General features: G+C 47.4%; 1 protein-coding gene across 1 annotated transcript; it reads right to left on the bottom strand.

Annotated features, from left to right (window-relative positions):
* Positions 1–7,165: 7,165 nt before the first annotated feature.
* On the bottom strand, positions 7,166–22,912 carry DUSP27 (dual specificity phosphatase 27, atypical). The gene is made up of 6 exons (XM_034791705.1): positions 22,719–22,912; positions 21,330–21,464; positions 14,773–14,867; positions 13,741–13,972; positions 11,664–11,881; positions 7,166–10,392 (listed from the first exon to the last, which is right to left on the bottom strand). The coding sequence occupies exons 2-6, from the start codon at positions 21,437–21,439 to the stop codon at positions 7,589–7,591; spliced, it is 3,459 nt and encodes a 1,152-aa protein (XP_034647596.1). The 5' UTR covers positions 21,440–21,464; positions 22,719–22,912; the 3' UTR covers positions 7,166–7,588.
* Between the last annotated feature and the right edge of the window lie 1,681 nt (positions 22,913–24,593).

The raw sequence follows: 24,593 nt of genomic DNA on the forward strand, positions 1-24,593 counted from the left end.
ACCCAGCATCCCCCTCAGCTACTCCCTCCAGGGTGTCTGGAGTTGGTTTATACCCTATCGGTACCTCAGAGAAATACTCCCAATCCTGACCCAAGATAATGGGGTAGGTTATATCAAAGCCAGCCCCTCAACAAGGGACTTTGTGTTTTCCCTACAGTCAATTGCACATGTGCACTGGGATAGGGTTTAACATCTCCGTGGATACACCATAGGAAGAGTCTCTCCAGGGGACCTCAGGGTTTGGGATGAAATCGTCCTGGACTAGGGTCTTCTCACACCCAGAATTCCCCAGCCCCATTACCTCAGTTTCATTTATCTGCACAGGGACCATTACTTAACTGGAGTTCACTTACAGGCATGGCTTTCTGCCATCCTCCCCTGTTCACACACTCCAAATAGAGTAGGGTGACCAGATGACAAAGATGAAATATCGGGACGAGGGGGTGGGGCCGGCGGAAGGAAAAAAAACAAAAAAAGCCAGGCTTTGGGTGGCAGGGGGCGAGAGCCCGTCCGGGCTCCGCCTGTGTGCTGGAGTGGAGGGCAAAATTGCTTGTTTGTCCAGTGTTCGGTCGGGACGTGGGACAAACAAGCAAACAAGCAAATATAGGGACAGTCCCGATAAAATCGGGATGTCTGGTCACCCTAAAATAGAGGCACTCATGTTACCTGTGAGCTGGGTGCCCATTAGGGTGACCAGATAGCAAGGGTGAAAAATCAGGACCGGGGGTGGGGAGTAATAGGCACCTATATAAGTAAAAGCCCCAAATATCAGGATTGTCCCTATAAAGTCAGGACATCTGGTCATCCTAGTGCCCATATGAAAAACAAGCCCCTGCTGCCAGCTGAGTGGCTGCTGGCCCTGAGCCTTCCCTATCTGACTTGTCTGCTCTCCCTTCCTGGCTTCCCAGTGGAGGAGCTCACAGGGGTTCCCAGGGTCTTTGTCCAGGCTGGGGCCTGAGATACTGGGATTTCCCACAACAGCCGAGTCCAGGGCTCAGCAGCTTGTTGGTCCCCTTAGAGGCTGGTACTTCTGAGACCACCCTGACTGATTGCTGGCTCCCCTGGTGGGCTTTCCGTTCAGTTGAGGGGCCCCTTTGGCCTCAGGCAGTTCTCGTGTGAGACAGTCAGAGCTGTCTCCACTGCTAAATAATTCTCCATCAGCTGGTCTGTGTCGGCAAGGGACTCTGGCCAGTTTTTGAGGACCCAGTCCCTACAACAGGGGTGGGCAAACTATGGGCCAGAGGCTGCATCCGCCCCTTCAGATGTTTTAATCTGGCCCTCGAGCTCCCGCTGGGGAGCAGGGTCTGGGGCTTGTCATGCTCTGGTGCTCCAGCCGAGGAGCGGCGTCAGGGGCTAGCCCCACTCCATGCATTCCGTGGCGCCACATGGCTCCTGGAAACAGTGGCATGTCCCCTGCTCCAGCTCCTATGCGTAGGGGCATCTAGGGGGCTCCACATGCTGTCCCCGCCCCAAGCGCTGCCCCACAGCTCCCATTGCCCAGGAACCATGGCCAGTGGGAGCGGTAGGGGTGGCACCTGCGGACGGGGCAGCGCACAGAGCCGCCTGGCTGTGCTTCCGCGTAGGAGCCAGAGAGGGGACATGCCACAGCTTCCGGGAGCTGCTTGAGGTAAGCGCCACCTGGAGCCTGCACCCCTGAACTCCCACCCCCTCCATGCCCCAACCCCCTGCTCCAATCCTGATCCCCCTCCCCCCCAATCCCTCCATCCCAATGCAGAGCATCCTCCTGCACGCCAAACCCCTCATCCCCAGCCCCACCCCAGAGCCCACAAACCCAGACGGAGCCCTCACCCACCCACCCCCCTACCCCAACACCCTGCCCCAGCCCGGAGCCCCCTCCCACACCCTGAACTCCTCATTTCTGGCCCCACCCCAGAGCCCGCTCCCCCAGCCAGAGCCTTCACCCCCTCCTGCACCCCAACCCCCATTTCATGAGCATTCATGGCCTGCTATACAATTTCCATACCCAGATGTGGCCCTCAGGCCAAAAAGTTTGCCCACCCCTGCCCTACAACCAGCTGGAAGTATGTCGACAAACTGCTTCACCACAATAAGCTCAGCCACCTCAACTCCAGTCTGAGTCTCCAGCTTTAGCAACCTCCAACATAAGCCTTTTAATTTCTGGGCAGCCACACTAGGCCGGGGTCCCCAGGGGTAATTTCTCTCCACGGAACCTCTGTTGGAAGGTCTCCTCTGTGATGTGAAAGTAGTCAAGTAAGGCCAATTTCACCAGTGCGTAGTCTTGGGCAGATACTGTATCCAGCCCCCAATATGCAGCCTGTGTTGGTCCCATCAGGAAAGGTATCAACAGGGTGGCCCACTGGTCAGGTGGCTATTAGGCTGCTGTCGCCACTTGCTTAAATGTTATCAGGAAGGCCTCCAGGTTGTCCTTAAGGCCCATCTTTGTGAGTTTCACTGGCACAGGTGGGGCCACTAGACCCAGGCTAACAGCTCCTGGAGGGGAAGCCCCAGGGATACCATGAGGCTGCATCAAGACCACTCTCTGTTGGATCAGTTTTTACTGCTGTTTTTGCTATTTTGTCTCTACATCCCAGACCAGCTGTTGCTGCTGGGCACACATTTGCTGCAGGAGTTGTTGCTACTGTTGCTGCTTCTAGTTCTTGACCATCCATTTGAGAAGACACTCTAGGTCCATGGTTTCTGATCTACCAACCCACATATCTAGGGTGAGGATGTTTGACTGTCTGGGTCAGGTCAGTCAGTCCTCCCTCCTCTCCAGGGGTGGGAAGGATGCCCACATCTCCATCAGTTGTGAAGGGGTCAGCTCCCCACTGGCACTGCCTCATGGCCAGACATGGCAACTCTCTCTCCACAGGGGTCTGCTGCCAATGGCTGCTCTGGGTCTGCGGTAGCCTGCCTCTTCCTGTGACTTGGCCGTCCAACCAGGTCACTTCCAAGTCTCTACCCTTCCGGATTGGTCCATAAACAAAAAGTAAGGGGAATTAACACAAAAAAACTGTGTTCACAAGAGATGGAGGGGAATACCTCCCTTTCAGGGTGTATTAAGATCAAACTCTTCCTTCCCTCAAGGAGGAACCTTCAGGCAGTTGTTGTCATGGAAGATCCTGCTTTCCCTTGGCCCTTTCCTCAGGAGCTGAGGGTTGACGGTCTGTTTTCTTCTCATGTCTGCCCACATGTGAGCTGTTCTCCTTCCCTTTTGATTCCTCCACCAACCAGTGCATGCCCGGCAGTTGTGGCCAGGGCAGGGCTTGCAGAGCCCAGAGCAGCTCCTTAACCCCTTGTTGTCCAATGTGGGCTTGTATACTCCATCACAATTACCCTCTTCATCTTCCATGCCCTTCTTGATCACTCCATCTCCTACAAACTACTCTTACCTTCTTCGTCTACCATAGATCCTCTCCTTAATATGTTCAAATCCCACAGACCTCCCTTGAATCTTTTCATCTTCCATAGGTGCTCCTGGATTCCAATCCCACAATTTATTTACCTTGCACAAACCACCGTCAAACATCTTGATCTCCTATACACTTTCCCCCTAACTTCTTTGTCTCCCAGAGACACTCCTCAGTTTCTTCACCTTCCTAAGGGCATGTGTAACCCACACACCTTCTGGGTGTGGTGTTCTGTCCCATCTAGTGGCACCAATACCACGAGAGAGAGTTAAATGTGTCTGCTTTACAGCCATAGCTAACAGCCAGTTGGCTTTTAGCTCATGCTGTAGAGGCTCATGCACTAAACTCCAGAGGTCCCCAGTTTGAGCCCGCCTGCCAATGACAGCCTGTCAGCGTTACATACACAGGATCATAAAAATCTCCAAAGCAGGTGTTTCTCAAATGAAAAAGATATTTGGATTTTACTTTAGTTTCACAAGCTTTCTCTTCCCAAATTATGATTGTAAAACGTGGGACACCAAATTGCTCAAGGCATGGGCTGCAGCATTGTGAAGCACTTGGCCTCATGTGCAACTTTGTCCTGGGTGACTAGTACTAGCCATGGTGCAGCAGTAAGATGCCCCTAGGCACTGAGATTTTGGAGCACCCTAGATACAGTGTAATAATAAAAGCCTCCTGAGTTTTGTGATTTTGAAATACTTTGGGATTAATGCAGCTTTGGGTGCCTTCAGTTCTAGAATACTGAGGGTACTTTAGGGTAAAATTGGCCACGTGAACCTCCCTGCCGCCCCCCCCCATTCCAAAATGACAAAAGTCAAACCCTCCTGCATGCAGCAGGCATGTGAAGCTGTACCAGAACATCAATCTCAGTGCACGTGGCTTCTTGTTCACTTTCACTTAAGGATTGTGGGGAGGAGGAAGCTGAGGTGTTATCGGAGGGTCACAGAAAGGTAGTCTGTCTGGATACATTTTGAATACCTATCTACTCCACTAATCTAGCATCAGACCACTGCAGTTGGTATAAAAGCCATTCCCTCAGCAACTCTGGTTGCCTGAAACAGTCTTTGTGTATCTCCCCTCTTTATCTCTGTTTAAATTCTCATCTTAAAACCTGACTTTTCTACCCTGCCTCCAGACCTCTTCATTTCTCTCCCTCTTGGTTATTGGCCTTATGACGAATGCTTTAATATTTTCACCATGCAAGGCCTTTATGTCACTGTTTCATGTAATTTATACCTGTGAGCTGGAGCCTTTCCCAACCTGCTCTCAAACACAGTCCACACAATGTGTAGAGTCCAAAATCACCCCCTTCCTGCTTTGGGGGTTTGGCTTTATTAACAAAGATACCAGCAATAAGAAAACAAAGTTCAGCTGTTTCTCAGGTTTCTCCCTCATGACTGCTCAGCCCACATCCTACATTGTCTCCCCAGACAGCCATTTCCATTCCCCTTTTATACAAGTGCAGTAATAAGCCACCTACCTCAATGAGTCAGCAAAACCCACTTAATCCTTTCCCAGAAGGGTCAAAACTTGCTAACAGGGTGGAGCGTTTCAGGCTTGTTATACGATCATATACTGTCCTCTGTCTTGAATAATTTAATTCTGCAACAGCCCTGGGATCCACTTTAAATGAAAAATATAATCTGAATTTACTGCGAAGAAACAAAATAAGTAAAACCTGTTCCTTTTCTTATTTCCCTCCTTCTGTTATTGTTTAATCACCTGATTTTGAGAACCCCTTTCACTCATAGATTACTGACCCTCTAGTGGTTAACCTCATCCTGGATCCTTACTTCTAACAGATCCAGAAGTCCAATCAATGAGGGATAGTGAGTGAAATGGTTCTAAGTTTCTACTGATTTAAAAAAAGACAGACACATTTTATCATTAATTATTCTGTAGATAACACTGCTGATGTGCATGGCACCACACAGACAAGTAGGAAGATACAGTCCATGCCCTGTGTTGCTTACAATCCATATTAGGGAGTTACCATGCTGAGAAATGATAAAATCATAACAATATCTATCTCTCAAAAACATGGAGAAAAGGAGACGAGATGAAAAGACACAGAAAGAGAAAACTATTTTTATGGGAAGATTAGTACACCAATGACAGGTTTCTACCTGGGTTTCTACTTGTATTTAGTTTTAGGAATGCTGTTGCGGAGGTGTCTGGTGTTTCAAAATATAATCTAAATATGAGAGGGAGCAGATAATTTCAGAGAGGAGATCAGTGATGGAAGCTGCCTAAAGGTATTTTGAGATAAGATTTGAGGGAGAAATGGAAAATTTGGCTGGTGACGTATTATATTATTCAGCCAAATAGTAAGTGTCTTCATGTGTCAGAGACTTACACTGACGTACAATCCGCGCAAATAACTCCTACGGTGGTGTCTAGACAAGTTGTCTTGTCACATGGAACGTCATAGGATTCAGCACACCATGGCAGGGATTAGAACCAGGGTCTCTGAAGTAAATGAACATAGAGCACGCTGACTTTAACCCAGAGGCCAATTAAAACTGCCATCTCTTGAAAATAAATGGGAAATTACCACAGAGTTATCATTCAACAGAAACAAGATTTTCTCTTTGGGCTGTAGTTTTTCCATGTTGTATTTCAGCATGTATTAGTCACCCATTTGTTCATTACCAGAGATTGGTATGAGTACCACCTTTTATTTAAGGCAATAATGCTGAAAAATAATAAAAGACACAATCGGACTACAGACATAACAGATAGGCACCAGCTGAACTGCATACATGCATGAATCAAATTGAACACAGGACCTGTCCTCCAAAATAGAGCTTTACCTTTGGAATGAGATCAGAATATCCATTATTAAGACTACTAGTATTAAGTATTTTTTCCTCTTGTAGACCTCAAGCAACTAGCAGGAGACATAATCATATTGGACTGGGTCTAATTCCATCCAGTTGTGGGCAGTGGTATTACACAGACAGATCCATTAGTGTATTAAACTTCTAACAAGGAGGGTGCATTCTTAGAACATAAGAACGGCCATACTGGGTCAGACCAAAGGTCCATCTAGCCCAGTATCCTGTCTTCTGACAGTGGCCAATGCCAGGTGCCCCAGAGGGAATGACCAGAACAGGTAATCACCAAATGATCCATCCCCTGTCGCCCATTCCCAGCTTCTGGCAAACAGAGGCTAGGGACATCATCCCTGTCCATCCTGGCTAATAGCCACTGATGGACCTATCCTCCATGAATTTATCTAGTTCTTTTCTTGTTACTATATAGGTTATATTAGCTCTACTATATACATGTCAAGATCCATCACCCTAAATATAATCATTTTAAAAAGGGTCAGACACTGTCAAGTAGTAATTTCAGAGTTTGGCCTTATGCTATATACAGTATGGGACTATCCTTGAGTTTCAAAGTCATTTCCTCCCTGTAGTCTCAACCAATTGACAGCAAATAAATTAAGAAACCCTAAAATATAAATTCCCACAATAGCTACATTTAATGGATATTTTGTTCTGCTGCAGCTACTCAGTGGAGCAAACCTTAAATGTACTATATTCCCCAAAATCATGTTGCTATTCATGACACTGATGAAGTACACATAAAAAAGCCAAATTGGCTTTTGTTTAATAAGAAAAGGAGTACTGTACTAAAAAAAAACCCTCAATATTTTCCATATGGGAAAAGGCAATGCTGATAAGAGATGAAACCACACTGTCAAGCATCTAGAGAAGGTTGTTAGTTCCCCATTCCCTTATTTATAATCAAAACAAAGCTAGAAATAATGCTAGAGTGATTCTTTAATGACTCCCGAAAAGTGAAATAGTCAAAACAAGACCTGACCAAACTCTTGACTTGTGGGTGCTGTCCCAGCGGGCAGAATAGCTTTACCTGCTATTGTTACTAAAATATTCTCCGGATACAAGTGTCTCCTAAAGATTTATTCACACCTACCCTAATCATTTAGCACAAGCTTCTTCTTTTTGACAAACCACAAACACTTCAAATTATTGATCTTCTTCCTCCAAGTCTGTTGATTAAGGTGAAGAAAACTTCTGCAGGACATCAGCAGTGCCCTGGAAATCATGAAGGATGATCTGAAATATAATGATGAGTGATTCAGGTGAGTCATCTGTGTCTGGGACTCCTGCTGAGGCTGGGACCCCACTTCAGTCCTGATGGTGCCTTAACAACCTTGTCCTCGGTCATTCCTCTCTTCTTCGCCGGAGCTTTGCCTTAGTTTCTTCTTGCCGGCTTCTCCAGGCAGCAATAATGGCATCATCATCCATTTCTTCTTCCTTGTGGGTACTTCGTCTGTACTGCGAGAATTGCCTTGATGCAAACCTCTCTTCACTTTCTTCCACCTTCTCTTCTCTGTCCTCTTCAGACTTTGAAAAACTCTGAATGAACTTTCTCTTTGCTCCAAATTCTGACATGTTGGAACTAGACTCCTCTTCAGATTTTTCCAAGTGACGGGATCTGACTCGACTCTGTGTTGATGGTCCTGGGGATTCAGAATCATAGGATGACTCTGGGCTTTCTTCCCTAGAACTTGTCTCTGTGGCCTTTGTTCGTGTGAATTTGTACATTTCCTTGTCCTCTTTTGCAGAGGTAGAGGAAAATCTTGATGTGGTTCTCAGTGAATCACCTTTACACTGATAGGAAGAAGAACTGTTCACCTCTTCTCTTTGGGATCTGGAGAAGCTATACTTGCATGCTTCAGAGTCCACCTCTCTGAGAGTGGATGATCTATTGTATTTCTCTCTAGCCTTTTCAGCATGGTCATGATATGATGTCTTTCCTTCTGCTTTCAGGCCACTCAGCCACTTATTAACATTGGTCTCCACCTCTGAATTTGTGGCACCAGTATTTGCAAACTGACCGGAGAAAGCAGAAGCTGTATCAGTTCTGTCAAGATCTGTTTGGAAGGGGTACCGAATGCCACCTATTGTGTTCTCTGTGTTGTCTTCGACTTTCTCTTCTTCATCTTCTCCCTGGGCCTTCTTCTTCTTAAATAAAGTGCTGCGCTTGTTGTCTCTGACAAGCTTCTCGATTTGATAATCTGACATTTTTTCTCTCATCTCTATTTGCATCTCCTTCTCCTTCCGGCTGAGTTTTTTGAGGTCAATATCATCTGCAAAGAGGCTGTACAGCGGCTTGCTTGTTTGAGTCACCCTCATGCTGGAGCTAGACGCTCCTGTCCTCACGCTCATTGAAGCATTGGAAGACAGAATGGACTGGGTGTCAGCACCGTTCATGTCCCTCCGGCGGAGCAGAGAGCTAGCTACAGACAAACCACTCTGTGCACTGAGAAGGGAGGTCTTGTCAGCATCGAGGCATCTGCCAAAGTCACCTGACTTCACGCTGAAGGCCAGTGTGGAGGGCGGGTGGGACAACATCATTATCTCATTTTGTTTCTGAGCAATGGTTTCATTAACCACACTGGCAATCCAGTTCTGAATGCTGGCCATGGATATCGCATCACCTGGGCCAACTGGGATGTTGGGTAGAGGTGCAGCTGGCATTTGGGGCTGCATAGCCCCAGCACTGCTTCTATTCTGAGGTAAAGATGAACGGTTGCTCTGCATGCTCAGTGAAGAAGCTGAATCCTCAGCACCGCTTATGGAAGGCGCTGAGGGCCAAAGAGATGACAGTGGGATACTCCCACTCATTGCGCTCTCTGTCTCCCAGCTGCACAGGGACTGGCTTTCTTCCAGGATCTTTTTTGAATGTTCAAGTAGCTCCATTCTCCTCTGCTTCCTTTTGGCTGAAGCAGAATCTTCGCCCTTGGCAAGCTCCACAATATCATCCTTGTTCTCATTGCCCACCCTCTTCTGGTGTTTTATTTTCCAGGCCTGGTAAGCTGTCAGGTTGACATCTGATAGATCCTTCTCTTCCTCTGCTGCCTCCTCAACTGGCTGGCTGCCATCATCCGTCTTGGGGGACACAGAGGATTCTAAATCCTTCTTGTGAAAGCCAAACTGGATTCTCTTGATCTTCCACCTTTCAAGAGGGGTCAGCTTGTCTTGGTTCTTTTTGCAGAAGTTATGAAAGGAGCTGGTGTCCGAGACAACACTCTCCACATCCACATCTCTGCTCTTTCTTCCTGGCTCTGGTTCTGGACTATCATCACCACTTTTATTCCTGGAACGGTATCTCTGAGCAGCTTCCTTCTCAATCTCCAGCAGCCTCTGGTTCCACATATCCCAGGTGCTCTCCGTAGACATAGAGTCTGTGCGGCCCCTCCTCAGCCTGTTGATGCTGCTGGCTTCCAGTTGTTGCTTCAGAATTCGGATATCAAGGCTGCTCACACTCTCCGTGTCACCCAGTTCACTTGAAGGATACGGCCTCCCTCCCATGTTGGGGACTCCATCCTCCTCCCTCGGTAGCCAATAACCTTCCTTTTCATATTTTGCATTTCGACTCTGCCACTCTTGAATCATCTGTTCCACATTCTCCTCACATTCCTCTCCTCCCTGATCTGGAAGTTTTGGAGGTGTGCTTTCCACATCTTGATTTGGTGGTTCTCTTGCTGGCAGGCCTTGCTTCTTCCTCCATTCCTCATACAGCTGTTCCTCCTCCTCCTCACTGATCAGAGTGGGCTGTTTGGAAACCAAGCTAGCTTTTCCCATGGATGAAGAACTCATAACACTTCCCAGAATGCTGGTGGTATCCTCTTCCTCAACCGTGATGGAGTGCACTTTGGCTCCCATGACACTCCCAGAGACCTCCACTCCAGACAGCAGGGAATGGGTCCCTGCTTTGATGACAGAACTCTGGCTGGCTGTGTCATCATCATCCCCAGCATCTTCCTGCTCTCGTTCCTCCAGCAGCTTCTCATTGAGCTCCCTGAGGTGTTTCAGGAACCCATCATTGGGGTAAATGGCACGCTTCTTCCTTATAGTCATTAGGGCCTCTAAGATGGTCATGTGGTGGAAGATCATCAGGTAAGCAGCCACCAGCACAGCCGAGCGACTGATTCCCATTTCACTGCTTACCAGGATTTTACCTACAGGTATGAAATATAAAAGTGTCAGATGCTTTCAACAACCTACAAGATTAATCTGCAATGCATCCCATAGGGCCTGATCCAAAGTCCATTGATGTTAATGGATTTCTCAATTTCACTGCGGTTTAGATCAGAGCGATGTTAAGTATTTTTTTCTGTTTTATTTTCTGCTTTACCTTAATTAAAATTTGAGACAATCAAAATAATACCAAGTAACGTGTGTACATGTGCCACAAACTGTGGATGGGCACATTTTAAAATAAGCTAACTACAGAAATTGTATTAATAGTTTGTACTTATGTAGTGCATTTAATCAAAAAATCTCAAAGCACTTTACAAACATTAGTGAGTCAAGCCTTACAATACTCTTGACTTGCTGTGTGACCTTGTCTAAGTCACTTAGCTGCACTGTGCCTCAGTTTCCCCAGATGTAAAATGTTTGAACTTCTCCCATTTATCCCATGTATATCAATGTGCTAGTCACTCTGAAACCCAGCGAAGCAAATCTAAAGGGTCACCTATTTCACTATTGATGTTTTACCAGTTGAAACATTCAACTTCCCCTACTATCCCAAACTGCCTCTCACAAATTCCTACTTGCCAGAAGCCCCAGCTGCCTCCTATTAGCTCACCAGCTTTTCCTACTGAGACCTTTTGCAATGTAGTTACGTTGTCAACACAAAAATTAGCAGCACATTCAAAATGTAAGGGCAGAATAAAATTAAGTGAATTTAGTATGAAAATAAATAACACAAGGGATACTGAAGGCCACGGTAGAGGTAGAGGAAGACTGACTGTAGTATTCATTTTCATGTTTAATTCAGTTAAAATCTCTATTTTTAATTTTAGCTGCTATTGCTACAGAATTTCCAGAATGCTATACTAGAGTTCCATAGAAATAACCAGGCCATGGGGTGTGTTGCCATAGAATTTAGGTCCAACAGAGCATGCAGGACTTTGGCTATAACCACCTAGAAATGCATTACCTGTTTTGTCTTTCAATAGCACAGTGACCCCTATTGTTCTGTAGTAGATAATCTAGCAAAGGTGAGGACTTAGCATACAAGACATAGCAGCAGATAGCCTTGAACAATAGCTGGATATTATTGCAATAGTCACACTTGATATGCTGGGCCTTCTGGGGGGGCAGTGTAGAACTAGGCCTAAGGTATTCACCAGGAGCCTTCCATCTACCATATACAATGGAGTCAAAGGGCAACTAGAAATCTGATCCAAAATATTCTCTGTGATGCCCAATCTCCTTATCTTACCTCTGTATGTCAGTAGTGCTTCATCAAGGAACTCTGCAGCCTGGTGAAAGTGTTTGGAAATGTCCATCTCTGGGAAATCATCCACCTCAATGCCCAAGTACTGGATATTCAAACCATTGTAGAAATCTGGCCCTGTGTACACGCCGGTACCGTGAGCCGCATTCAGGATATGAGTGATCCCAAGCCTCTTCAGACGGCCTTTGTTCACTGCAACACTCCTCCAAAGAAGAGAAAGCAATATTAGAAGTTGGCTCCTGTTCTGAGGCTGGAGAGAGCCAGTCCATTGTCCAGGGGGCCAGCAGAGGTGGTGTTAGAAGGGGAGATGTCAGTAAGAGGGTAACCATGGCTTGATTAAAACGGAAAAAGAACAGAACAGAATGAACACAATGGGGCATGGAGAGTGGCAAGCCAAGCTGGATTTAACTCTTTGCCAGCCCAGTGAATGCGGTGGAAGGATATCTACAAAGGTCCTTTGCAATCTGAGGGGTTAGAAAAGGAACAGGGTTTTGGCTGAGAGGTGTGTACCAGAGCTCTGAACAATCTAAGGGCAAGAAAAGGTGCATGATATTGAAGACGAGATCTTTAACATGTCTGACTGGTGCACTCAGATTGACCTAGCAGCAGTTTAGATAGATTCCCATGCAGGGACTTTCCCTTTGTCCTTAAACTCAGGGACAGATTGGAAAAAACACTGTGTGAGGATACTCTCTCAAGCTCCTGCCACAACTGAAACTCCACCCACTCATGACTCCACCACCCACTCATGACTCCAAAATGAGATTACACTCTCAGTAGACTATGCAAATCTTCATCATATGATAGTCCCTCTCCTTTCTTGGAAGCTTTGATTAGTAATATAATAATTAATGATATTCACATGTAAGTTGCCATAGGTATTCTTCAAAGCTGACTCCCCATTGAGATACATAAGAGAGTTCACATCTCTTAGAGCTATTATTTCAGGCTCTCTCCAGACTCAGGCACAGCAGGGGATTGGTTAGACTCTGTTCACATTTTGAAGCTTCCTTTGCAATCATAAGAGCCAGAGACTCTTAAATAAAATCTGAGATTCTGGAGCACAAAACAGTGGCTGCCAGGGAGAAGTACCCAGTCACCAACTTGGTGCAACCCTTCCCAACCTGACCTCTGCTTAAAGGAATATTCTATCTGTTGGGCTGTCTCTGCTTCATGGACACTGATATGGACACACAAGTTTACCCTTTCCACCCAACCATCTGACTTCTCTGTCTCTCAAATGGCTAATACAGACTATAGAACAATGAGTAGCATCACAGGCTGTCAAGATCTGTGAATGGTGAAAATGAGATAGGAGCAGGAGATAGGGCCAACTCAGCAGCTTAGAGTAGGGTTTCTATCCCATTTAGGTGAACAGAAGACAAGCCCAAATGTCCATTATGTCCAGCCCAAGAGACGGAGGTGTCTGTAACCTCCCTCTATTCTAAGATTAGCCAGAAGAGTAGCACCCTCTCAGTGGTCTTCTAGCAGTTTATATTCAGTACTTACTTGAGAGATGCTCAAAGAGAAGCAAGGTGCTGCAGGACACATTACTGATGATTCATTAGATAGCACTCTTCCCTCTCAGTGCTGAACCAATGCCCCAGCACAATGCTAGGGAGCACTCGGCTGCTGAAGGTGCTGTCTTTTGGAAGAGCCATAAAACAGACTCTGGACACCTGTCTTCAATAAATTGCATGGCATTTCCCCCTCTTTTTAAAGGAATAGGCGTTCCTGTGTCTGGACCAAATTCCAACTGCAGTAATTTCATTTTGCTTACAGTTTCCTAGGTGCTTTTAATTGGATATGGTGTTCTTCCCCTCCTTTCCTAAACTGTTCTGAAGTGTCAATACGTGTGGTGCAAAAGCTGTGGTTTTTTACAGAAGTGGTTGCTTTTCAGTGCAGTGTGATCTTTGTAGACATAGACTGTAAAATGTCTTTGGATCTCTGGGGATGAAAGGCAATACATGTAATATATATTATGCTGAGGTGACTTTAGTGACTCCATCAAACCCTTCACTAGGAATTTTGTGCGATCTCAAGGACAAAAGTTCATACTCACTTTTCTGCTATAAAGACGTTGGGCCAGACTTCATCCACAGGATCCCAGGGGGACTCCAGCCTGTCCTTCATGAGTGCCCTCTGCAAGTCCATCACACACGGTGTGTTGAACAAGCTGGTGTCATCAATCTTATCTTTAACTCGGTTGTACAGGTCCTCCACCAGCAGCTGCTCTGCAGACTCCAACATCCCCGGACAAACTGAATCCACTTTAACCTCCTTTGGCTTCAGCTCTGGAATGAGCTGACTGTCACTCAAAGCATGTGAAGAATTCACTATTCTTTCTCCCTGGAACAATCCTGGGGGCTTCTTAACTTTGTTCAACAGTGTCCACCCACCCAGTCTGAAATGTGTGCATGTGTGCACTCAGGCAGTAGCCTCAGGGCAGTTAATAGGGGACTGAGCACAGTAACCTTTCCTTTCATCCCTTGTAGATCTAGGTTGGCTAAGGTTACAAGTGAAAAGGAGTCTGGGGAAGTCTCATTCTAATCCCACGCATATGGGGAAGGGAGCTTGCCCAGTGGTTAGAGCCAGGACTGGTGGAAGCTCCCTAACATTGTGTGTGTGGGGGGAGGGACCAGTGCCCAAACCAGGGCCTCACCCCCTCTCCTCCCCAAGACTCTGCCCCTTGCTTGCTCCTCTCTGCCACATCTCCACCATTGCTTGCCCTTACGGCCAGTAAAAAGTCAGAGGGCATAGTCCTCCCACTTTTAAAAGTGAGGGGGCCATGGACCCCTGCCTCCTCCACCCCCGTTCCGGTGCCCCTGGTTAGAGCAGGGAGCTGTGAATCAAGACTCTTTCACTGTATTCTATGACTCTGCCACTGACTCACTATGTGACTTTAAGGCAAGTCTTCAAACATGTCTGTGTAATGGTATGTAAAATGGAGATAACCTCGCTACCTCATGGTGGGGGTGGAGGGTTATGAGGCTTCATGAAAGTTTGTTTAGCACTTTAAGATCCCCAGATGAAAGAGGCTAACCAAGTGCAACCAAAGTCTTTCTTACTTACCCTGCCCCTTTGAGCTGCTTACCTTCATTGATTATCTGTTTAGCAGCTACTGCAGAGGACAGGTGGATAGGCTCCATGAAGATGCTTTCTGTCTCTGTGTCTGATATCACTGAATACCTGCCAGTCAATGACATTGGTATTAGACAAACACTTCCTCATCTGCCCTGCACCTCTGGTATTGCTTCCCTTCTCAACCATTTCAGAAGGGAGCAGCAGGGAGGGCAGACAAAGGACCTTATGAGAGATGGAGGGAAAGATACTCCCCCCGGATGGTGTGACAAGTGCCTTTGGAACAGATCTCTAGCATCCAAAGGATGTCTGCAAGAGGTGGTGGGGGATCCTATGGGAGAGGATTTGGAGGTAGGAATGAGAGGCTATGTGGCAGCAAGTGGGTAAGAGTGAGGCCTGCAATGAGGATCTGCAGTCAGTGGAAAGAGACTGCAGAAGAACAGACCTGGAGAGGGAGTTCCTGCAAAGGAGGACTGCAGGTAGGTGGGTGGGATGGGATTGTTAGATGGGTTATTCATGTAAAGGAGAATTCAAGGGTATATCCACACAGCTAGCTTTTTCGTTTGAAAATCACTTCTTATTTATCATTAGTTATAGTAGAAGGAGGCACTAGAGATTGGCTCTATAGATTAAAGAGTATCCCACTATCATGGCTTCTGAGCCCAGGCTCCAGCCCGAATGTCTACACAGCTATTTTAGCGTAGTAGCACAAGCCCCAGGAGCCAGAGTCTATAGACTTGGACTCTGAGACTCACTGCTGCAGGCTCCTGCTTGCTGCGTAGATGTATTACTCCTGGGGGATTTTTCACCACTGTGCATGTGCATAATTCATGTGCCATGCATATTTTTATTTTTTTCAGCAGCAAATAGCTTCTACTGGAAAGTTGCTGAAGTTCTGCCTTTTGCCCACCAGAGGGCACTGTGATGCGAAAACAGAGCAGCCGCTCCTGGCTAGCCCCAGCTATGACAGGGAAGAGAAAGAGCCTGCAGTGCCTTCTTCACAACCCCTCTTGGGACAGGTCAGGAGACAGACAACATGGGGCACATGGGGTTGCTGGGGGTCACAGACAGGGGCAGGGGCTGAATGGGAGTGGAAGCACAGGGCCATGGGGGGAATAGGATGCAGGGCCACATGGGGGAAGGAGGGTGGTTGAATGGGGGCACAGAGACACATGGGGATAGGAGAGAGGGAGGTGCAGGGTCACACGGGGATGGGGAAGGGAGTGCAGGGCCTCATGGGGGGGTGCAGGGACAGATGGGGATGGGGGAGGGGGCTGGCTGAGGGGGAATGAGTGTCTGAGTGGGAGTGGAAGGACAAATGTGGATGGGGTACAAGGACACATAGGGACAGGGGCAGATGTGCCTGACTGAATGGGAGAAGCTAGGGGTCAGTCAGGGTCTGCATGGGGGAAGTTCCCTAATAATCCTTCTCTGACTCCCAAAAAAAACCCCTGTTCCATACTTTTCCCATCCATACCCAACAACCTTCCAAGTTCACACCCATGCTCCTTTCCAGGAATTATTTCTCTCTCCCTTAGCTCCTCCATTACCCGTAACTCCCTACACTGCTTTTGAGGGGTGTGGGAAATATGGTTCTGTATTGTAGTTTAAATGAATTATTACTCAAGAGTTCTGTATTAATATGCCTAGTAAGGAATCTATTTGTAAAAAAACTTTTTCTGAATCTTTTTTTGTTGTCTGTATTGTTAGACATATTTGCTGACAGGTATTTTGAAATAAATTACCAAAATAATTAAAATTGGTGTGATTATACTGTGTTATTTTGACAAATAAAATATGCAGAATTTTATAGAATTTCAAAATATTGTGAGCAGAATTTTTAATTTTTTTGTACAGAATTCTCCCAGGAGTAATGTATCCCAAGTGGCTTGGAGATCCACTGCTAGATAGATGGCGCTATCTGGGGGTAGAAAGAGAGTCATAAACATCCATTTTATTCCATATAAGTTCTTGTACCTCCCTCGTCACTAATATCTGAGTGTCATTCCAGACACAGCTACTCCAAGGTTGCTGCTCTGCTTTCATATGAAGGGTGGCTTCTGACTAGAGTTTGGTGAAGAATTTAGAACAAATGATGCTGCAATTTTGGCCCTTTTTCTGTTAGCAAATTGTCTGCAAACACTATTTGACTTTTATAGATGTGTTTGTTCTTCCAGATTATTTGATGGATGGTTTAAGTGATCATATGGCAGGCTATGGATCTCTTGCAAACTACTCACCACAGTGACTGCATCATAATTTGACATTCACTGTGTGTTTGGTCAAGCAAGTCACATGGTATTGTTTCTGATCTCTAGTTGGACAATTATCAACCCCACCAACAGTTTTCATGATGGCTGCTTGTACATTCAAGACCAGATTTTCAAAGCTAGTTAGGCGCCTAGTGGGATTTTCAAAAGCAGCTAGGTATCTAACACCCATTGAAATCAATGAGTTTTAGGCACCCAGTTGCTTTTGGAAATCTCACTAGGCACCTAAATACCTTTAAAAATCTGCCCTCATTTGAATACACATTTATGAGAGTATTTGTGACCCGTTCTCTGCCTGTGAACATTTTTGCAAACAAAAATGTGCTCCTTTGATTGTCAATGGAAAATGAATTAAAGGTTCGTTAATATAATCATAGTGGTTCTGTGAACTATGTGAAATAAGTTTGGGGCCTCGATTCCATTCCCAGGGGACAGGTAGCCACATAAAAAAGCCTCCATTGAAACTGCTGATAACTGGGCTCCTTGTTGATAGTCTCAACAGAGGTGTCAAGGACAGAACAGGTCATATATACTGAGCTCCCCTCTCATCCCTGGAGGAGGTCATTCTGGGTTACTTCCACAGGGGCTAGTATAGAGGAAGCTTATTCTGCTGGTGCTGTACTTGTTCAATGGATAAATTGAGGGCATAAATCTCCAGAGCTGTCAATCCTACACCTTTCACCAGGAATAGATTTATATACAAAGAATATATTAAAGAAAGACACGCTGAGTTCATTGTGAGCAAGTAAAGGATAAAACCGCAGGGAAGCTTGTCCCCTGTGCCCCACTCTGGTCCTCAGGGCCCAGCATGGCATTGGGGTTAGACATCTGACTGTGGAGACACTCTCTCTCTCTCTCTAACTTGAATTGGTAGCTGTTTCTTCTTCCTCCATGAGAAGGCCTGGACATCTCAGGCTTCTGCACACACCAGCCTGGCTGCCAGCTGCATGGATTAAATTGGGTCCCATAATAACTGGCCATGGGAGGGTAGGTGGACAGCATCATTCCAAACCCAGGAGCAGTTGGGGAGACTGGGGCAGGTAGGAAGGACTGTGCAGTGTTATGGGTTGCTGCAGAAAGAGTTGGAGAGTTCAGACCTCAGTTGATATAATTAGATGGAGGCAGGATGTGGTGGAGGACGGGGGCCACAACTGCACCAAATTTTTACAGTGGGAAAGTGTATTACCCTTCCTCTCCCCTCAGTCAAGACTGTCTGAACAGATTTTGCACATGCTTGGTCCCCAAATTCCCCTCCAGGTTGACACCAAGCATGTGGCGTCTCAGCCCAAACCAGTATTTGTGGAGAGAATCTTGATGAGCAACTACGGACAGGGAATTTAAGGGCACCCACTCCTGTTAGCTACACAGAGCGGTGGGGAACAAAAGTGGGCAGGAAACCCCACAACATCTGCAGAAGAGGGATTTGCAGAAGGCTCCACAAATCTAAGTGTGATTCTGGGAGTAAGGAGGGAGAAGAGCAGGGTAGTAGCCATTGCATGTAGCATGCTCCCCTCTGCAGAGCTCAGCTTTCGCTGTGGAAATCCATGTGCGTGGTGAAATGTCCAGGCCTGCAGTCTGTTTGAAAGGGAGGAATGGGGCATGGCTGTTGGAGCCACGGACAATGGTATCATCTCCAAAGGGAGCTGTGCTGCTAGGGGCACCCAGAGACGCATGCTGAGGGGATGGCTTTACAGTCTACATTATAGGCCAGGCTCTGAACAGATTTCCCAGAGGATAGGTAAGAAGATTCAATTCTCCCGTCACCTCCTGGAATGGTTCCTTACTATTAGGGCTGGGGAGTTTGTAGGGGGAGGAATCATTTGGTATTACTAACTACATCCTCTTCCCCCTCTGTGCTGACTCAAACTCCTCCTGCTGCTGCTGGACAAGTTGTGTCTTTAACATTCCAAGTTAACCTGCATGGTGCCTGGGGCACAAGTTGAATCCCCTGGGTTTGTCCTGGGCTGAGGTTAGCCTAGACAAAAAAAGTGGTGGTACTGTGAAGCTCCACTCATTGCCAAAACACCACCCACTGCTGAAACACCTTGTAACTGGGTTGGCACCCGCCTCTTGCAAGCACTCTCCTGGTAGGGTGCATGTACTTGCAATCTCTCAGTTTGTGGTGCTATAACAGGGTGTTACCTGCCTCTCGCAAGTGCCCCTTGATCAAGTGCATGCCTACAATCACTCAGTTTGTAGAACGAGGTAGCACAAGCACCCTCTCCTTGGTTAATGGTTTCTTAGGCAGGTCTTCAGTGACTTGGCCTTCTGGACAAGTCACACATACTGTCTGTAGGTGGAAGAGAACAAACCCCTTCTGGGGTATACAGTCTTTACCTTCTTCCGACCTTGATATGGGGACATACCCTCAGGGCTTCCTCCCTGGAGACACTGTCTTCTTGCAGCCCTCCCTGGGCTCAGACCTTTCCCAGTCCCAGCAGCCAGCCAGGAACTCCTTCTTAGCTCCGCTGGTCCCTGCCTGTACTGAGCTGTCTGTGGTCCTGCTGCTCTTTCAGCCAGCCATGAACTCAGTCCTCTCTCTGCCGGCTCCAGGCAGCAACTGACTGACCAACTCTATCTCTGCTACTCCTTTTTATATAGCCCTCCTGGTGCCTGATTGGCCACTCCTGCAGCCCCTTTGATTGTCTGCTTTCCCTACAGCCAACTCTAGGCCACTCTCCTCTCTGGGATGGGGTATGACAGGGCCCTGAGGCTTCCAACAAGGAGCAGCTGGACCTAGTCCACCCCGTCACACATCTCAACAAAACAAAACCATAAAGTGACTGCGCTGGAGTCCTTCGCAGGGGTGTGCTGGTGCCTCAAGTGCTTGTGTGAGTACTGCTCCTAGTGCTGGCTTCAAGGGGGAGTTGTGATGGTCCTGAGCTACTGCCAATAGGTCGCAGGAATTTCTGTGCTGCTGCCACCACTTGAATAGCTCCATGGACATTCTCCTCCTGAGAGCCCCCTTCCAGTTCCTCCAGCTACTGCCCTTCCCCTGACTGGCCAGCATCACTGACCAGCAGGAAGGGAGCAGGGCCGGATTCCAGTAGGATGTGTAACACTGACAGATCCGGGCCATCTGCAGGCAGGATTGAACCTGGGACCTCTGGAGCTTAGTGCATGAGCCAAAAGCCATATGACTCTTAGTTAAGGCTATGGAGCACATCTCATTCGCTCTCTCTCTCCCCCCCGTGGTCTCAGTGCCACTAGATGGGACAGAACACCACACCCAGGAGGTGTGTGGGTTACAAGCCCTGATCCTGGGAGGGCAGCTTGTAGCCATTTGAATGGAAGTGTCTCTGCAACTTTAACTGTGGCATTTGGTACTGATGGCAGAAAAGGTAATAAGTGAAGGAGATGGTTCTGTTCAGTCTGAATGGCTGATCAGGTGAGAGGAGAAGAGAGAGGTGGTCATTAGACGATATTTCTACATGATTATATTGCATATGAGCCCAGAAAATTGCATGAATGAATACAATAAAACGAAGCAAACATTCTAACTGTTGCTGGTAGCAAACCTCATGGTTAAGGCTGTTAATGGAAACCGCGTCTTCCCCATTTGCATATAACCACATGCCCCAAAATATCTCCTTTTTGGCAGAATCTTTCCATTGCTCCCTACTTCCTGCCCCAGGTGCAATTTGAAAGTTTCTGGGAAATCCTGTCAGGAATTTTGCATTAAGAAGCAGGCACTAAAAAAAAACAAAAAAACCTCATCACACTTATTTTGACTAAAAGACACCTCAAAACTGGCAGAAGCCCAACTTTTGCTGCCCTGTAAGTGGCATTCTCCTGCCTTGTTCCCAGCCCTCCTGTGAGAGATAGGCCTGAACCAAAACCCAAAATCCAAATAGCCTCAATCTCTGGGGGGTTAAAATCCACACACGGGGTTTGCAAATCTATATAATGGGCTGAATCAAAAGCGTGGATCCCAACATAGCTGGATTTTAAAAGCCAATCTGAATTTTGCAAATTAATAGGAGGAGGGAGAGTATAAGGAGTGGGAAAGCAATAATACTTCCTCCCAATAATGCTTCTCTCTCTCTCTCTCTCTCTCTGTGATCTAAGATGAATGAATGGGATAAATAACACATGAGCTCCATCCCCACAGCGTCTCTCCCCGTCACCCAGTATGGCCTATGCTGGTATTCTAAATCCCTGCCTCTTAGAGGAGAGGGAAGCCTGAGGCTATGTTCTTGATCTGAGTAGGATGGGTATGTGTGGAGTAGGGGAGGAAGGGGAAGCAATTTGTTACATGCGGTCAGGAAGCCATGGCAGTCCCTGTGGCAAATACACTCACTGGCTGGGGGAGGGGCTGCGGAGGTAGTTGGCCTGCACTGCCTTCACGTCTGGCCTGTCTTCTTCATCTGGTACCACCTGCTCGCTGTCTGAGTCCTTGCCGCTTGCCATGGCCAGCTCTGAGGATCTGAAGGAGCTGGGGAGATGGCAGGGAGAGGGAAATAAGAATACAACAAGTATAAGCACTGCACTCAGGAAAACCCCTTCAGGCGAGGCGTTGGCTGCCACCTGTCCAAATTTTCCCAGGATAATCCTTTTGTGAGGTAGCTGTCCCAGGAAATCTGTAAGGGCGCTCAGCACACACTGCCAGCTGCGCAGTTTTATGTGCTCAGGATCATTTTGTACCTCAGAGGTGGCAACCCCAGGCTGGGCAGGCTGCAGGCAGGGCATTCCCCATGCCCTGCGCTGTGGTGGTAACACAGTGATTTTGCATTGCAGACCATTATTACAGAAGTGGCATGAACACCTTCCTGGCTGGCAGGGGCTGGGGAACTGTGCAGAGAAGGAGCAAACAGGCATGGGGGCCAGGAAGGAGTAAGGGCCTTGGGTGGCTGTGCAGAAACTCTATTTCCTTCCACACAGTTCAGCCCTGCTAATAGACACTAGAACAGAGGTGCCTGAACTGTGGGGCGTGCCCCCCTAGGGGAGCATGGAGGAACGTTCGGGGGGGCACAGCTGGGGCCTGGTCCATCCCCCACAGAGGGGCAGGGAGGGAGCGCCACCCAGCTCCTCTCCTGGCCCTGGCCCTGGCTGCTGGCTGCGTGCCCGGGGCTCCGCGCCTGGTGCCCCGGCTCCTGGCCTTGGCCCCCAGCCAAGGCTCTGCTATCCCTCTCTGTGTCACCCCCACCACCAGAGCCATGGCCCTGGCTCCTGGGTGGGGGTGGCGTGAGGTAAAAAGTTTGAAGGCCACTGCACTAGAAGGGGCCTCATCCAGCTAAGTATGGGGGGCTGGACATGGAGACTGAAGAAAATGAGGGTGGGGAATATGAGGAGCTACCGTCCTCATAACCAAACACTGCAAAGGATCAAGGCCAAACCCTTGATTCTGACCAACTTTAAACCCCAGGACTCGCCCTCAGGAGGCCTTTGCCATGAGCCCATGATACCAGCCTCTGCCAGCGTGCCGTGGAGTGTGTGTGTGTGTGTGGGGGGGTGATATTATTTGGTTGGGAATCTGGAGAAGCAGCAGCCAGTTCCTCAAGCTTCACAGAGTGACTTCTGGCTCTCACTCAGAGAGTGTCTGTCCTATTCCAGCCCCAAGGGCTCAGATATCCCTTGGCAGCTGGTCTCAGATATCAGTGCAGCCATGTCCCATAAACAAGGGCTGACGTTGCTGCCGCTCATGGAGTTGGGGAGATGGGAAGCAAAGATGTGAGGAAATGGCACTTACCGTCTGTGTCTGGAGCTCTCCTGACAGCAGAATGGTCACTCCCCGTCTTAGGCTCAGCGACGGAGCCCAGTGGATGGGGCAGGAAACTTGGCAGGGGACGCAGCTAGAGCGAGAGATCAGCCGCCCTTCCTCTCTCTCTGCGACTTTTTCTCTAAGGGGCAGGACAACTGTCAGCACCAAACCTTTAGCAGCTTTCTAAATATAGGGTCTGCCCCACACTGGCTGCTGGGTCGCATGGGAAAGGAATTCAGTGCCTCATAGACAGCACTTGGTCAAACTTTTAACTCTTCCCATGCTGGGGGCTGAATCTCCTCATATTCTCTTGCTTGGATTTTCCTCTCACAGAAGAGGCCCAGAGAACAGCCATAATTCCACCAGCAGGGAGCCCGCAGATAACTGGGGCCCCACCAGGGGCAGTGTGAAATGCTGGTGCACTCCCTAGTGCCTTGCTGCAGTGCAGCCGTATGATCCGCTGCTTCATGCTGACTGGGAACTCTGGTATCAGAATGGCTCCCTCTCCATTAGGGCTCACCTGGGGGTGAATGGCAGTTTCCCCGCTCCTCTTGCTTAACAAGAAAACCTCCATATCCAGTCCCTTCACGGGTTCTCACAACATATTTTTTGGTGGCCTCAGAGTGCAGCCATCAACTCTTGCTGGTGGCCGCTCTGAGAATTTTTCCTAAAATACTTAATTAACTTTAGGAAAAACAAATAAATATGCATATATATACAAGTCCAGATCATTGTAATTTATGTATGTAGGGTTTTTTTGCAGATTCAATAATAAAAATAATGTACAGTTGTCTCTATTCTTTACTGGACCTAAGCAGAAAAGAAACAAAAATAAGGTGCATGGCATGTTTTGATTTTTTTTTTTAGATTGCTAGTTAGTAAGTCTGCTCCTGTGACAAGAGATATTTGTATATTTGTTAATATCAGTTTTCACAGCAGACTTACTCAGCCCTGGCATGCTGGGGGACAAATTAAGCCCTGGATGAGGAGGTGGGTAAGGAGGCAGGGGGACCAGGGGCAAGGAGGGGCTGGAGGAGGCAGTGAGGGTTGAGGTGATGGCGGGGGGGTGAGTCCAGGGATGGAGCCCAAAACCCTGCAGCTGGACGACAGAGCTCGCTGCCACGTGGCCGGAGCCTGCCACCCACCATCCCAGAAGCCTGACGCAGAAGCCTGAAGCCCAAGCCCCACTGCACCTGTGAAGGTGGGGAATTCACACTGGTTGCCTGCTCCTACAGTGTTTGTGGCTCCGGAGGGACCAACCCCTGCAAGCAGCCCTGGGGAAGAAGCCACTGCTTTGCTGCCCCCCTTTCCCCGTCAATCACAGCCCAGGAAGCTGTGGCCACAAGAAAAGCCCCTGGGGGCTGTATGCGGCCATGGTAGCTGCATTTGAGAAACACTGCCTAGAAGCACACAAACCAGCTCTGTACCCAATGGAACCTCTACATCCCCAGTAGTAGGTTGATTTGCAAGTAAATATAGTCTTTACACTAAATTTGGTACTTCTTTCTGGATAACCAGGATGACACTCTATACACATGTATTTAAGCAGTTATAGAGCTCAACATACGTTTATTCAGATTCTTAATTTTTATCTTTTTATGATGTTAGAAAATGATGAATATGTTTCTTATTTACTGTATGATGATTAATTTTTTGCTTGTGCTTTGTGTTAAGCTGCATTTGGCTGGAAAATGGAATTCAATTAAAAATGCACAAAAACAGCATTTTAAACTTTTTATTAGTTAAATAAAACTAGGATATATAGGAAAAAAGTAAGTTAATCAAAACCAGTTTTGCATTTAAAACTAACTGATTTATTAAACAAGGGAAGTATTATTTGTAGTTAGTGAATTAAACTGATTG

Source organism: Trachemys scripta, chromosome 1 (genome assembly GCF_013100865.1).
Source record: "Trachemys scripta elegans isolate TJP31775 chromosome 1, CAS_Tse_1.0, whole genome shotgun sequence".
Taxonomy (NCBI): Eukaryota; Metazoa; Chordata; order Testudines; family Emydidae; genus Trachemys; species Trachemys scripta.

Coding starts and splice junctions, on each gene's coding strand:
- DUSP27 (XM_034791705.1), bottom strand. CDS start 21,439: ATGGCAAGCGGCAAGGACTCAGACAGCGAGCAGGTGGTACCAGATGAA. Junction 13,973..14,772: donor TAAACAGATAATCAATGAAG/GTAAGCAGCTCA, acceptor AGCTCATTCCAG/AGCTGAAGCCAAAGGAGGTT. Junction 10,393..11,663: donor AGCACTACTGACATACAGAG/GTAAGATAAGGA, acceptor TCATACCTGTAG/GTAAAATCCTGGTAAGCAGT.